The sequence below is a fragment of the Oncorhynchus nerka genome, linkage group LG19, assembly GCF_034236695.1.
Source record: "Oncorhynchus nerka isolate Pitt River linkage group LG19, Oner_Uvic_2.0, whole genome shotgun sequence".
Lineage (NCBI taxonomy): Eukaryota > Metazoa > Chordata > Actinopteri > Salmoniformes > Salmonidae > Oncorhynchus > Oncorhynchus nerka.
In genome coordinates this window covers 33,549,724-33,565,585 of record NC_088414.1, presented here as the reverse complement: position 1 = coordinate 33,565,585, position 15,862 = coordinate 33,549,724, and the positions used below count along the sequence as shown (strand labels likewise).

Below are 15,862 nucleotides of genomic sequence, written 5' to 3'. Positions count from 1 at the left end.
TCTAATATCTAATCTTTCTTGTCTCTATGATCTCTTTGACCGACTGTCAACATGCAGCATACCAGCAATAATTGTTCCAAAAAGTCAGTTATTTGCCCATCTTAATCCCCTCCTACATACACACACACACACACACACACACACACACACACACACACACACACACACACACACACACACACACACACACACACACACACACACACACACACACACACACTAACCCCTTCACTCACACTAAAATATAACCAATCAAGACGTTGGGACATCTGTATATACAAAAGAACACTAAGTGTGTGCCTGTGTGTATGATGGTGTTGACTCTCCAGTGGACAAGGGATTAATGCCACACAGCAAGGACTCTCCTTTTCCCTCAGCGGTCCATGGAAAGAGTAGTTAAGACCTCGAGCGGTTTAACTGAGCAGGTTATAATCCAGAAAGAGTTTCCTCAGAAAAGCCATAGAAATTCCAGAGCAGATTAACTAACAATGCGTAGCAAAAACACTGTTTCTTTCCTGGTTCGATTTTTTGGCTGTTGTTAAAGGGAACCTTTTTAAATATAATGTAACATATTGAAGTGAATGGTCTGAATGGACTCCATGGAATCTTGGTCTCTCTCTGAAAAAAAACTCTTGCTGTGAAGGCTGTGTTTGTTCACAGTAGGATGCTTGCTAAAATCTGGACTTTTCTTCAACAAAGGCAAGGCTGGTGCATAACGGAATCTATATAACAGCTTTTGTGTCTCAAGTGAAGTATTTGATTTATTTTGAAGTCAAACCTTTTAGATGTACATTGTCCATATGTTCTCTAATGGGAACGAACAGGTATGTTACCATCTCTGCTTCCACTGGATATTCTTTTCTGAGGTATTATTTTAGCACATAATCTGATTATAAAAGAATAAGAGTAAACATCACATCACAATGAAAATGATTGCAAGTATTGATATACTTCTTCCCATTAATGTGCTTCTGTACTTCTTTCACAGGTAGGCTACAAGTCTCATTTAGTGGAGAACAACCTTTTTTAAACGTGTTTTTTTTAAACTTGAGTGTTTTTACTCGCTGGCATTTTTAGACGTGTTACAAAAGACGTTGAAGTGGAGAATCACATTCGTTGCTTCAGCCACTTCTCTTCTCAAGCAAACCCACTTCTAGTTGTGTCTCACAGCCATGGCCTTTGGTGACCTTCTAGAACAGGTGGGCAGCACGGGCCGCTTTCAGGTCCTGCATGTCACCTTGCTCTGTATGCCCATCCTTATGATGGCCAGTCATAATCTGTTGCAGAACTTTGTGGCCTCAGTACCCCCCCACCACTGCAGTGTCCACAGGAACCTGTCCCTGTCTAGTCTGAGCCCGGAGCAGGTTCTGCTGCTCACCGTGCCCCAGGACATTAAGAACAGCAGGCCGGCGAGATGCCTGCGCTATGCCGCGCCCCAGTGGCAGCTCCTGTCAGAGAATGGGACCTACAGTCAGAAGGTGAAGCGAGACAGTAGTAATGATACTGAAGACCTTCTAGATGCTGAGCTGCAGGGCTGTAAAGATGGATGGGAGTACAGCATGACAGAGATGAGTTCCACAATTATCTCTGAGGTAACAATCATGGATACGGTTTACGTAGTAGTTTTACATGCGTCCAAACAAACATTTGAAAGAGATCAACGACAAAAATAATTGCGGATGTGTTTAAGGATATGTTTCAAACTGTCAGTTATATGTATTTTTCTCTTTTTCTCTTGTCAGTGGGACTTGGTCTGCGATCTTCGCTCGTTGAAGCAGATGGGACAAACCATTTATATGGGAGGGGTGCTTGTGGGAGCTGTAATCTTTGGGGGACTGTCGGACAGGTGCCACTTTGCTTTTCTAATTAAATAGATCCTCAGATCTCGAATGTCAGATAATTTCTGTTTTTCTGTTTCAATACTAAGGCCTGGTTTCTCTCTTTGATATTTTTGTTGGCTTATCTCAGACAATGCCTCTTCTGCAAATACAGGTCTTGAAAATACTGGAAGTATGCAGCTGCAGCAGTTATTCAGATACTACACATGGTATTGTACTCTTTAGGGATTAATGGCAGAGATCTCCTCTGTACCCACTCTCTCTCTCTCTCTACGTTCTGTCTCAGATTTGGACGGCGTTTCCTGCTGCTAATCTCCAACCTGTTGATGGCAGTGGGAGGGACGTGTGCTGCCTTCTCCACCTCATTCTCCGTCTTCTGCCTCTTCCGCTTCATCACTGGCATGGCCCTTTCTGGCCTGGGGCTCAACTCCTTCTCTCTCAGTACGTTACAGGAAGGGCTTGGTAGGCAGTGGGCACTGCAGGCTAGGGTGGGAAATGCTCAAGAAGAGAGAGGCCCATCCACCATGTAATTACACTTTCCGTCTCTCTGTTTCTCTCTCCTCTAGTTGTGGAGTGGATTCCCACAAGAGTGAGGACAGTGGTGGGTACAGGGACAGGCTACTGTTACACAATGGGTCAGCTGATCTTGGCAGTAGTGGCCTACTTCATTCGGGACTGGCGCTGGCTAACGCTGGCTGTCTCCGTACCTTTCTACATCACCTTCCTCTACTCATGGTGAGACCCAAAGGATTGGAGCAGCCATGACACTTTACCTAGTAAGGCTATTTGATCATAACATGTTGTTTACCACATCTGACTTGTGCAGGTGGTTCCTGGAGTCTGCAAGATGGCTCGTCCTGAACAGAAAGTCTGAGCAAGCGGTCAAAAATCTCAAAAGAGTGGCCCGAATCAATGGACGCCGTGAAGAGGGTGACAGAATCAATCTTGAAGTAAGGAACTGTGTGTTAATGTGTGTGTGTGTGTGTGTGTGTGTGTACCTGCACTTAACAGTTAAAGTCGGAAGTTTACAGACACTTAGGTTGGAGTCATTAAAACTTGCTTTGCAACCACTCCACAAAATTCTTATTAACAAACTATAGTTTTGGCAAGTCGGTTAGTACATCTACTTTGTGCATGACACAAGTAATTTTTCCAACAATTGTTTACAGACAGATTATTTCACTTATAATTCCAGTGGGTAAGAAGTTCACATACACTAAGTTGACTGTGCCTTGAAACAGATTAGAAAAATTCTGGAAAATTCTGTTATGGCTTTAGAAGCTTATGATAGGCTAATTGACATCATTTGAGTCAATTTAGAGGTGTACCTGTGGATGTATTTCAAGACCTACCTTCAAACTCAGTGCCTCTTTCCTTGACATCATGGGAAAATCAAAAGAAATCAGCCAAGACCTCAGAAACAAATTGTAGACCTCCACAAGTCTAGTTCATCCTTGGGAGCAATTTCTAAATGCCTGAAGGTACCACGTTCATATGTACAAACAATAATACGCAAGTATAAACACCATGGGACCAAGCAGCAGACATACCGCTCAGGAAGGAGACGCTTTCTGTCTCCTAGAGATGAACATACTTTGGTGCGAAAAGGGCAAATCAATCCCAGAACAACAGCAAAGGACCTTGTGAAGATGCTGGAGGAAACAGGTACAAAAGTATCTATATCCACAGTAAAATGAGTCCTATATCGACATAACCTGAAAGGCCGCTCAGCAAGGAAGAAGCCACTGCTCCAAAACCGCCCCCCCAAAAAAACAGACTACGGTTTGCAACTGCACATGGGGACAAAGATCGTACTCTTTGGAGAAATGTCCTCTGGTCTGATGAAACAAAAATAGAACTGTTTGGTCATAATGACCATCGTTATATTTGGAGGAAATGGGGCGAGGCTTGCCCACGTGGGTCAACAAAGTCAAGGTATTGGAGTGGATATCACAAAGCCCTGACCTCAATCCTATAGAACATTTGTGTGCAGAACTGAAAAGGCGTGTGCGAGCAAGGAGGCCTACAAACCTGACCCAGTTACACCAGCTCTGTCAGGAGGAATGGCCCAAAATTCACCCAAAGTCGTGACAGCTCGAGCCTGTGGATTTCTGAACAAAACTCACCAACCAAATGGAGGTATTTTGGATATAAAAATAATCTTTATCGAACAAAAGGAACATTTATTGTGTAACTGGGCGTCTCGTGAGTGCAAACATCCGAAGATCATTAAAGGTAAGCGATTCATTTTATTGCTTTTCTGACTTTCGTGACCAATCTACTTTGCTGCTAGCTGTTTGTAATGTTTAGTCTGCTGAGAGAGATGTCCTCACATAAACGCTTGGTTTGCTTTTGCTGTAAAGCTTTTTTGAAATCTGACATGCCAGGTGGATTAACAACAAGCTAAATTGTGTTTTGCTATATTCCACTTGTGATTTCATGAAAATTAAATGTTTTTAGTCATTTAATTTGAATTTGGCGCTTTGCAATTCAGCGGATGTTGACGAAAATGATCCCGCTAAAGGGATGGGTGCGCCAAGAAGTTTTAAAGGCAATGCTACCAAATATGAATTGAGTGTATGTAAACTTCTGACCCACAGGCAATGTGATGAAATAAATCGAATTTGAAATAAATCATTCTCTCAACTATTATTCTGACATTTCACATTCTTAAAATAAAGTGGTGATCCTAACTGACAGGGAATGTTTACTCAGATTAAATGCCAGGAATTGTGTTAAACTGAGTTCAAATGTATTTGGCTAAGGTGCATGTACATTTCCGACTTCAACTGTATGTGAAAGTACTCAGTACTGTCTCTGTGCATCCAGATGCTGCAGGATTCCATGAAGAAGGAGATGTCCTGCTCACAGGGCTCCTACTCTGTAGTAGACCTGCTCCGCACGCCCACCATGAGGAACATCACCATCTGTCTCAGTGCTGTCTGGTGTGTCTCCTCTACTTATGCCTTTCACTATGACAAAGTGCTGCCCAAAAATCCCTTCTAAATGAAATTATCATGACACCCACTTTGACATTCTTTAAGGTTCTCCACGAGCTTCGCCTACTATGGTCTATCTATGGATCTGCAGAAGTTTGGCGTGGACATCTACTTGATTCAAGTGATATTCGGAGCGGTGGACATCCCTGCCAAAGTAGTGGTTACAGTGTCCATGAGTATATTTGGGCGACGGCCCTCACAGTGCGCTGCACTCATATTGTCTGGAGTCACCATTTTGATCAACATATTGGTGCCATACGGTGAGGTGGTTTTGCCTGTGTCGGGTGTCATTGTGTTCTTTTTGGATGTCATGGCTAACAGCACTGGTGTGATTTCATTGTTGTCTGTTGTTGTTATCGCTTCCATTCAGAAAAACAGACAGTGCGCACCACTCTAGCCGTGCTGGGTAAGGGGTGCCTGGCCGCGTCATTCAACTGCTGCTACCTCTACTCTGGAGAGCTGTACCCCACCATCATCCGGTAATTCCAACTCTACCAATGACACCCATCACGAACAGGATGTTTCAGTTGACTATAGTATTCCAATACTGATTGTAAAACCTATGTGTTTTTATATGTAATATTTTTACCTGTTCATTAGCATTAGGCAATATATGTGATGAAGATGAATGCAAATGGGGAAAAATGTATTCTGTTCAGGTGTCTGATGAAATTTGATAGTTGGGGATTCTCTTCTGTGCCCCAGGCAGAATGGCATGGGCTGGGTGTCCATGATGGCTCGTGTAGGAGCGATGGTGGCCCCCATGGTGCTGCTCCTTGGGGAGGCTGTCCCGTGGCTGCCTGGCTTCATCTATGGGGTAGCCCCCATCTTAAGTGGGGTGGTCGCCATCTATCTGCCAGAAACACTTGGTGCACCACTACCAGACACTATCCAGGATGTGGATGAGAGGTAAGTCGAGACACAGACTCAAGAGCAGTAGAATATTGAACACTGTACCAGGAGTAGTAAAGTGAGAACGACTCCCAACTGCAAACTAGCTTCCTTTATTTTCTTTCTTTCAGAAGTTGCAAGAAAACAATCCTCAATGCCTCGCCCAAGAAGGAGGAGCTGGACATGGTAGATACCCATAATACCCTGTTCAAGGAAGCTGCCTGAAGACTCATCAAATGTTACTGACCTTGCCTGTATAGTCTAAATAGATACTAAAGTTGCTTGCTCTACAGATTTTTCACAAAGACTGTAAGGTAGCAATCAATATTGTAACTGGTCCACTGGTGTAGGAGGAAATGACCATGATTTGTTTTGGAAGACTGATGAACTATGAGCTACGTAGAATAATGAAATGATCTGCTGTGGTACACTGTGGTCTGTTTAACATTTAATATTTCAACAGTAAAACATGAATTAATGCTAGATTGTGAGTAAATAAATATATGCTACAGTATATTGTGTATTCTAACTACAACTGTATTTGCATCTTTCTATGGGCCAGGCCTATATTTTTATGTTCTATACTAGTATGCATTCCTTAAAATAATGACAAAGTTATCCTCACCTTCTATCAGTATGATCAGTATGAATGGTCTTAGCCATGTGGCTATATTGTGACTGTGGCACAATTTCCATTACATTCCATGAAACTGGTCATCTTGACTGGGCATGGTATTTGTAGCTGGAATCGGTTTGTGTAGCTTAGGCCTACAGTATATCAGGTAGAAAATAAAATGTCAGATGTTGTCCTGTCTCCGTATTTTCCCAGAAAACGTGGAGGGGAAAATGCAATCATATCACCTAAATAAAAGGTGCTGCACATGGTCAGTGATTAAAAGATCAGAAGAAGATCCGATAGCTACATAACATAACTTTTTTTTAAGACATGATGCCCAGAAAGTGCAAAGTTGCGTATGTGGTGCTACAACACCCCTAACCTACATTGAACATGCTTTTTAAGTCCAGGACTCGAGCTTATTTTGGTCCAATAAAAAAATACAGATTAGAAAAACTCCCTAAAAAATGTGCCTATGGTTCAGACTTTAAGCAAAGGGTATAGAATTGAATCACCTTGAGAACCCAATCGTTTAAATTTGGCAAAAACAAGTTGGTCTCAAAAGAGTGTTCTCACTGCCAATGAAAAGGGGAGTATCCTAGTATGTACAGTACCAGTCAACAGTTTAGACACACCTACTCATTCAAGGGTTTTTCTTTATTTTTACTATTCTCTACATTGTACAATAATAGTGAAGACATCACAACTACGAAATAACACATATGGAAGTGTTAAATAAATCTACATTTATTTTATATTTGAGATTCTTCAAAGTAGCCACCTGTCACGCCCTGACCTTAGAGATCCCTGTTTATTCTCTATATTTTGGTTAGGTCAGGGTATGACTAGGGTGGGTACTCTAGTTTTTGTATATCTATGTTTTCTTTTTCTTTGTTGGCCTAGTATGGTTCCCAAACAGAGGCAGCTGTCTATCGTTGTCTCTGATTGGGGATCATACTTAGGCAGCCCTTTTTCCCACCTTCAGTTGTGGGATCTTGTCTTTGTTTGGCTGCATGTATTTTTGCACAATGAACCTGTTCGTTGTATTGTTTCTTTTTTTTTTTGCTGGTTCACATTTCAATAAAATATGATGAACTCAAATCACGCTGCGCCTTGGTCTACCCTTAACGACGAACGTTACACCACCCTTTGCCTTGATGACAGCTATGCACACTCTTGGCATTCTCTCAACCAGCTTCATGCAGCTGGAATGCATTTCAATTAACAGTTGTGACTTGTTAAAAGTTCATTTGTGGAATTTCTATCCTTAATGCGTTTGAGCCAATCAGTTGTGTTGTGACAAGGTAGGGGGTATACAGAAAATAGCCCTATTTGGTAAAAGAGCTAGTTCATATGATGGCAAGCACAGCTCAAATAAGCATAAGTCCATAATTACTTTAAGAAATGAAGGTCAGTGAATCCAGAAAATTTCAAGAACTTTGAAAGTCTCTTCAAGTCAGTTGCAAAAACCATCAAACGCTATGATGAAACTGGTTCTCACGAAGACCACCACTGTAAAGAAAGACCCAGAGTTACCTCTGCTGCAGAGGATACATTCATTAGAGTTACCAGCCTCAGAAATTGCAGCCCAAATAAATGCATCAGAGTTCAAGTAACAGACACATCTCAACATCAACTGTTCAGAGGAGATTGCGTGAATCAGGCCTTCATGGTCGAATTGCTACAATGAAACCACGAGTAAAGGACACTAATAAGAAGAAGAGACTTGCTTGGGCCAAGAAACACGAGCAATGGACATTAGACTGGTGGAAATCTGTCCTTTGGTCTGATTGGTCCAAATTTGAGATTTTTGGTTCCAACCACCGTGTCTTTGTGATGATCTCTGCATGTGTGGTTCCCACCGTGAAGCATGGCAATGGAGGTGTGATGGTGTGGGGGTACTTTGCTGGTGACCAGCATGGCTACAACAGCATTCTGCAGCGATACGCCATCCCATCTGGTTTGCGCTTAGTGGGACTATCATTTGTTTTTCAACAGGACAATGACCCAACACACCTCCAGGCTGTGTAAGGGCTATTTGACCAAGAAGGAGAGTGATGGAGTAAGGCATCAGATGACCTTGCCTCCACAATCACCCGACCTCAACCCAATTGAGATGGTTTGGGATGAGTTGGACCACAAAGTGAAGGAAAAGCAGCCAACAAGTACTCAGCATAAGTGGGAACTCATTCAAGACTGTTGAAAAAGCATTCCAGGTGAAGCTGGTTGAGAGAATGCCAAGAGTGTGCAAAGCTGTCATCAAGGCAAAGGTTGGTTACTTTGAAGAATCTAAAATATATGTTGATTTGTTTAACAGTGTTTTGGTTACTACATGATTCCATATGTGTTATTTCATAGTTTTGATGTCTTCACTATTGTTCTACAATGTAGAAAATAATAAAAAATAAAGAAAAACCATTGAATGAGTAGGTGGGTCCAAACTGTTGACTGGTACTGAATATAAATAGCTAACCAGGTGGAGCTGAAAACACCTGCCCTGGATGATGGGTCGTCACTGCTCATTCACTAACATTTCATCTTCAAAACTCAATCTGACATAGAGCTCACTGTTTGCACTTGACAACAAACTTTTTCAACACACCTCCTCCTTCTTTTCCACCATCTTCAACCGATTCAGATTCAACCTCTGCCTCCCTCATTCTCTTCAACCCCTCTTCCTCTCTTTCTTGCCACCTCAAGTGACGCCATGTCTACTGCCACTCCATAATCTCTGAAAAGACATTCATTCGCACACCGGTAGTCGTCTGGTATGATAACTACAACTACCATAATGCCCTTGGGAAATCACAGAATTACCCCCTTGGCCTATCAACTCTGTTGTCACTAGTTACCACACCCACAAATGTCAAAATTCGCTATATCGTAAAAGTTAATGAATGTATTTCGTTGCTTTTTGTCTTCATTTAAGGTTAGGTATATGGTTATGTTTATAATCTGATTTTAAGGAGGTAAATTATAGAAATAGGTGGGGTTTAGCCATAATTATGACTTTGCCGATCTGGTAACTAGTAACAACCGATCACCACCGCAACCCACTTCCCGACCATTAAAGAACATTGCTCTATTCCACACTGCGGGGACCCATGATCACCCAGAGGGCCAGTGTCTTCACCAGACCGGCCAAAGACCCTCTCGGCCCTTCCGTAAGTAGTTCACTTTACCTGTGGTCGTGAAACAGACAAGAAGCTCGTAGCTGTTGAGGCATAAGCCATGTTGGGCCTGCTAGTTAATGTTAGCTACCTAACTGATAGCTGAAGATGTTTAGCTTTGACTTTAGTTTGTGTCATAGCTAGCCAGCTAATTCAGCTGTGGTGGTGTAACATTGCGATGACACGAGTGTGGCATAGATTTGTTTTATTTGAGCTAAACATCAATTGAACAGAGTTGAAATAGAAGGTCACATTAGACAGTTAACGTCAGCTAACTGTAGGTCAGTTCATGACAGGCTGGTTAGGGATGCATAGCTACTATGGCAAACTAACGTTAGCTATCTGACATATTTTTATTTATTTAACTAGGCAAGTCGGTTAATAACACATTCTTATTTACAATGACGGTCTAACCCGGAGGACACTGGGCCAATTGTGCGCCGCCCTATGGGACTCCCAATCACGGCCGGTTGTGATACAGCATGGAATCGAACCAGGGTCTGTAGTGACGTATCTAGCACTGAAATGCAGTGCCTTAGACAGCTGCGCCACTCGGAGGCCCAGATCGCGGGATGTCGGAACTATTCCTGTTTTGTTTATTACTTTTAAAAATGCATCTAATTTAGCAACTTTCCTATCAATGTAAAACTATCTTTCTTTTTATGATAATAATTTGCCAACTTTTGTTGGTCTGATAATCTGCAAGGTCGTGTTAGCTATGTAGCTAGTTAACATGGCTAACCTTTGATTTATCAGCAACACATCAGGGCAGTGATCAGGAGAATATCCATGACAGGGCATTGTAGTTATGTCCCTGAATACATGTGTTGGGTCTATCCAGTGAACTGAAATTCTCAGAACAGAGATGGAAATGTAGCTAAATAGCTGCACTTAAATATCGTTTTGCAGGTCAGGAATGTCCATATAGCCTTTTCCATCTGACATGATTCCTTGTACCACATGACATTGAGAAGTAATCATCTGTTCTACACTTTTGAACATTCTCATTCTGTAACATTACACAACACCCTCAACATAGCACCATGCCATGAATAACCTAGTCCTGTTTACTCTACCATCCTTTCTATAGGAGACCATCATTTGGACTGGGACTGTTCGCACTGGCTATCCTGGGACCTTCCGGTTGGATTCTCACCAACATTGAGGACTACAAGAAGAAAGATTAACTTAACATGGACTCATGTTAATGGATGTTCCGTACATTCTCTACTTATTCAAGACCCTCCTGGGATCATCATTACTTCAAGAACTCTGTGGAATAAATCCCCAACCTCTATGAACTACCTCTCCATCTCCACGTTACTCTCCTCACTCCTAGTTTACTCTTCAGCCCTTTGGAGAACCGACTGCAAATAGAATGGCTGCACAACATCTCAAGAATTGTGAATTTTAATTGAACAAGGAGTATGCTACAATATTAAAACATAATTCAACTTGAAATATTCTAGTCTCAAATGTGCCAGTTTGTCAAGTGCCTCTCAATGATGCCAACACCACTCACTAAATAGCTTGGAGAAAAACAAGCTATAAGAGCTGTCTATTTGATTTACTAAGTGTTCTGTTGAAGTTACTATAAATCATTTCACATTCCTGTAAAGAATGTTATTTTTGGGTTACCTTATGTGGTAAGAAAGTAGTCTGGGTACTGGTCTTATTAGCTAACATTCCACCCTTTGCTACTCCTGCAAATTACCTAGTGGAATGTTAGCTGAAGAGAGCGGTACCCATTCTAGCAAGAATGTACTTTAGCACTGATCTTCAAATGGGTGCATTTCATTCTAGTTTCCACTTTTTTTCTATAGGTTTCAAATTTATTGATGCCACTTGCATCCAAAGTAAAGTGGTAATGTAAATTATGATTTCATTATAAAATAGCACCATCTGTTGGCCAATAGCTGCTATTACAACATGCTGCAATTGAAATGAACACTTTTACCTTTAACTAGGCAAGTCAATTAAGAACAAATTCTTATTTTCAATGACAGCCTAAAAACAGTGGGTTAACTGCCTTGTTCTGGGGTAGAACAACAGATGTTTACTTTGTCAGCTCAGGAATTCAATCTTGCAACCTTTCAGTTACTAGTCCAATGCTCTAACCACTAGGCTACCTGACACTACAGTGCATTTTTTCCCCACCTTTATGGCTGCCTACACAAGTAGCGCAATTCTGATATTTTTCTCAATTATTGTGCTTATGTGCTAAGTCCCTTATGGAGTTTTAATTTGGCTCCATTTCATTTGTTAATGTACATTAAAAAAAATCTTGAATCTGCATTTGAAAGTTTGAGTGTCTACAGGGTTGTGCTCTTCTGTTACCCTGAAAAAATACATTTATTTATTGAATATGTGCATCTTGTAAAAAAAAATGTATCGCCAATGCCATCAGGTTAAAACAGACAGGAGTCCAATCAATGTTTATTGTTTTAACAATAGTTTAATATAGTTTATGAAGTAATTACTTTAAATGATCACAGTGGAGTAGGAAGTGGAAAATGCTTTGATGCATTACTATTAACTCAAATTAGGGCATCAAAGAAACTTGTCAGTGCTGCATCGTTGCCCGGCTGTGCTTTGTCACAGAAAGAAGGAGGGTTGAAAACTTCAGGGTCCTCAACTCCGAGCACCATGTCAAAGAAACTCAGACTGGAGATGGAACAGACAGTAACATAAAAGCCCCCGTCAGGCTAAAAGCATTCAGACGTGGGCTCTTTCTCAATGCAGTGTTTCTCAAACAAGACCATAGTCCCTTCATCAGATACTGTATATGACTGTTTCATGATTTACAATAACAGAACTGCCTAAAATTCGGAATGTGTACCACTTACCTTAGAAGGGTTTGATCCTCAATGTTGTACCACCAGGCATGAACGGGCAGGCAACCAAACTCAGTGAAAGTGAGGAGGTAATCATCTGTAAGGAGTGTGCATGGACATTATAATAAAATGTGCAGAGATGATACAAACCACTAGCTATGTGAACAGCACACCGATGGATTATGGCAAGGTTTTGATTATATTTCTTAATTCACTCATGCAAAGGGAATTTAGCAGTGAATGTAAATAATAGTCGGTAGTTAGTCGGAGGTTTTCTAGAGTATTCGTCATTCACTCACCGTGAGGCTCTGCCATTGTTCCTGACCAGTTGTTGACCAGCAGCCCTTCTGCAGGAGCGGAAAGGCTCCCAATGATCACCTGTGATTGGAACTTGGCATCCCTGGGGATCTCCATTGGCTTCCAGGGATCCTTAAAGTGGACCTTCTCACAAGTTTGATTATGACGGAAGATTTGGTAAGCTATACCCTGAGAAGATGAATAATAGACACAATGTCAGAATGGTTTTTATTTTTGAATGGAAATGGCCTTCACACTATATCATCATCCAGTACAACCCCCTGAATAACAATGATAATGTAGAGAATATGTGTCTGTAAGATCAAACCTCTTTATAAAGAAGAAGGGTGTCTCTGTAGGTGGTGTGGTTGTCCTGGTCCAGAAGAAGTCGGATGTGCACCCTCTCTTCAAAAGCATCATAGGAGAATTTCTCAACACCAAAAGTTTTCTCCTTGAGGATCGTCTGTTTGAATGTGTGATAGAAAATACACACATGATACCATTCAGAGTTTATTTTTAAAGAAAAGCATGCATATTTCATTTCAACAGGAAAGCTACAATATCAGGGGATCTTTTAGTGCTCATCTCAATGAAATGAAAACATATTGCAGTATATACACAGTAGCTCTTTTTTATAGAGCCAAATAAAATCACAGAATGGTTTTGGTTGCCATAAAAACCTCGTACAACTATGAGGAAGAATCTTTCACAGGTATCAAAGGTTGCGGTTTGTAAAAAAAGACAACGTGTAAAGTTTTCTCTGGTGAGCTTGATATTTTTTTTAAAGACTTACCAGTGCCATACTGCCCTCGACCAAAGGTGGTGATTCTTTAATGTGAAAGACATACATTTGTCATATTATAGTAATACAAACAGGTAGAAAATGATTTCCCAAATAGAGATGCAATCTGGCATTCTTCATGCTATTTGCGTGTCTAGGCTATAGACAATATGTTTAGTGTTATTTGATTAACATTGTGGCGGTGCATTTAGTTGGTTATTCCAAAAGTGTCTCAATAAGGAATGACATTTTTTCTCACTTACTGCATGGATGAGGTCGTTCTGCCAAGCTCCCAACAGCCAGACACAGGCTGATGGAAAACAGAAGGTAGGCTTGCATCGTATGGTTCTAACGTTGGTCTAACGTGTGCAGTTGTAACGGCAGCAGCTTGCTCTCCTTCAGCTGTCCTCTCTGACTCACCCTCGTAGTCAAGGGGTTCTTATACACACCTCTTTTAATCCAACTCCACCTCTATGTTTTCTCTCTCACTGAGAGAATGGTACAAGGCCAAGCAGGTCATGTGCGAGTCATGAAACATCCATAAAATAAGTAGACTGTGTGTGTGTGTGTGTGTGTGTGTGTGTGTGTGTGTGTGTGTGTGTGTGTGTGTGTGTGTGTGTGTGTGTGTGTGTGTGTGTGTGTGTGTGTGTGTGTGTGTGTGTGTGTGTGTGTGTGTGTGTGTGTGTGTGTGTGTGTGTGTGTGTGTGTGTGTGTGTGTGTGCGTGCGTGTTTGTGTGTGTGTTTTGTTTGACAGAACATAAAACCATTTGGGACTTACACATAGAGTTGTCCCATGGGTGAACAAAGTGAATTACCTTATCTAACCTTGGTACCATGACTGTGGCCCATCTCATGTACACATTAACACAAATAGACCCTAAAAGCAACAAACAAGCATTTTTAGCAGTAATACTGTGCAATAGTACACAGACATTCGGTGACAACCTTGTTCAGAGTGTGTTTGTTAAATACAATTTTATTAATGTTGCCAAATAATACAAAACAATAAAATGTACATGTACAAATAAAATGTAAAATGTTATCAATCAGTTTTCTTTTATTGGTTTCAATTCTCACAAACACAATGTAACAACCCAGAGTTGGAGAAAAAAAGTCAGTTTGAGAGTAAAAACACAATTTATTTTTTACCTTTATTTAACTAGGCAAGTCAGTTAAGAACAAATTCTTATTTTTAATGACGGCCTAGGAACAGTGGGATAACTGCCTCTTCATTGGCAGAACGACAGATTTTGTACCGTGTTAGGTCAGGGGTTTGAACTTGCAACTTTCCGGTTACTAGGCCAACGCACTAACCACTAGGCTACCCTGCCGCCCCAATGTCTTCCATTGTGTTCTTGAGAATTGAAACTAATACAATACAACACAATACAATACAATACAATACAATACACACAAACACAGGAAGTGCAATATCATGTCATCCTAGGGGCAATGAACTCTACAATTATAGCTGCTTGTGATAAACCAATACATGAATAAAGTCATAGTCGTATACCATTTATTTTTTAAAGAGATGTGAGTATAAAACGTCATGTGGGCTTGATAAAGTCATTATGGCTTCACTGTAAGACACTATTCTGTACAGTATGTTTATCTAGACAATGCATTGGAGCTACTCTCGTTTCAGATCCTTTTATCTATCTTCTTTATTGAAAGGTTTACCTTTAGGCAATACATTTATGTGATTAGTAGAATGTGTACACTGAGTATACAAAACATTAAGAACACCTGCTCTTTCCATGACATAGACTGACCAGGTGAACGCTATTAATGCCGGGGGGGTGGCTTAACTTGGTTCATTGAGCTCTAGTGAATCCTTGTGGCTGGCCAGGCACCTGTAGGCTGACTTCAGTCTTCAGTTGAACTGTGTTTCCTCCAACACATTGGTGCAGCTGGCTTCCGGGTTAAGCGGGCGGGTGTTAAGGAGCGAGGCTTGGCGGGTCATGTTTCGGAGGATGCATGACTCGACCTTCGCCTCTCCCAAGCACGTTGGGGAGTTGCAGTGATGAGACAAGATTGAAATTGGGAGAAAAAAATGAAACAATTTTTTTTTTACACCTTGAGACAATTGAGACATGGATTGTGTATGTGTGCCATTTAGAGGGTGAATGGGCAAGACAAAATATTGAAGTACCTTTGAACGGGGTATGGTAGTAGTTGCTAGGCGCACTGGTTTGTGTCAAGAACTGCAACGCTCAATATTTTCCTGTGTGTATCAAGAATGTCCACCACCCAAAGGACATCCAGCCAACTTGACACAATTGTGGGAAGCATTGGAGTCAACATGGGTCAATGCTTTCGACACCTTGTAGAATCCATACCCCAAAGAATTGAGGCTGTTCTGAGGGCATCTCAATATTATGAAGGTGTTCCTAATATTTGGTATACTCAGTGTATATTGGAGTTTGGGCTCTA

General features: G+C 41.2%; 2 protein-coding genes and 1 long non-coding RNA gene across 5 annotated transcripts; 2 read left to right on the top strand and 1 right to left on the bottom strand.

Annotated features, from left to right (window-relative positions):
• The first annotated feature begins 267 nt into the window (after positions 1–267).
• On the top strand, positions 268–6,534 carry slc22a6l (solute carrier family 22 member 6, like). 3 transcript variants are annotated; one of them, XM_029620921.1, is made up of 11 exons: positions 268–824; positions 989–1,592; positions 1,743–1,846; positions 2,125–2,279; positions 2,405–2,573; positions 2,665–2,788; positions 4,668–4,783; positions 4,883–5,097; positions 5,208–5,316; positions 5,543–5,746; positions 5,860–6,534. In XM_029620921.1, exons 2-11 carry the CDS (start codon positions 1,173–1,175, stop codon positions 5,951–5,953), a joined length of 1,710 nt encoding a protein of 569 aa, XP_029476781.1. In that variant the 5' UTR covers positions 268–824; positions 989–1,172; the 3' UTR covers positions 5,954–6,534. The 3 variants fall into 3 exon arrangements, with proteins under 3 accessions (XP_029476781.1, XP_029476779.1, XP_029476780.1); XM_029620919.1 differs by having other exon boundaries at positions 2,125–2,300; XM_029620920.1 differs by having other exon boundaries at positions 268–866; positions 2,125–2,300.
• A 2,649-nt stretch (positions 6,535–9,183) lies between these two features.
• LOC115147062 (uncharacterized) lies at positions 9,184–13,074 on the top strand. Its single transcript, XR_003866264.2, has 2 exons — positions 9,184–9,508; positions 10,605–13,074. It is a non-coding gene; the product is annotated as an uncharacterized LOC115147062 (long non-coding RNA).
• On the bottom strand, positions 11,918–13,859 carry epdl2 (ependymin-like 2). The gene is made up of 6 exons (XM_029689052.2): positions 13,690–13,859; positions 13,439–13,473; positions 12,974–13,108; positions 12,648–12,834; positions 12,361–12,445; positions 11,918–12,178 (listed from the first exon to the last, which is right to left on the bottom strand). The coding sequence occupies exons 1-6, from the start codon at positions 13,763–13,765 to the stop codon at positions 12,052–12,054; spliced, it is 645 nt and encodes a 214-aa protein (XP_029544912.1). The 5' UTR covers positions 13,766–13,859; the 3' UTR covers positions 11,918–12,051.
• Positions 13,860–15,862: the final 2,003 nt, after the last annotated feature.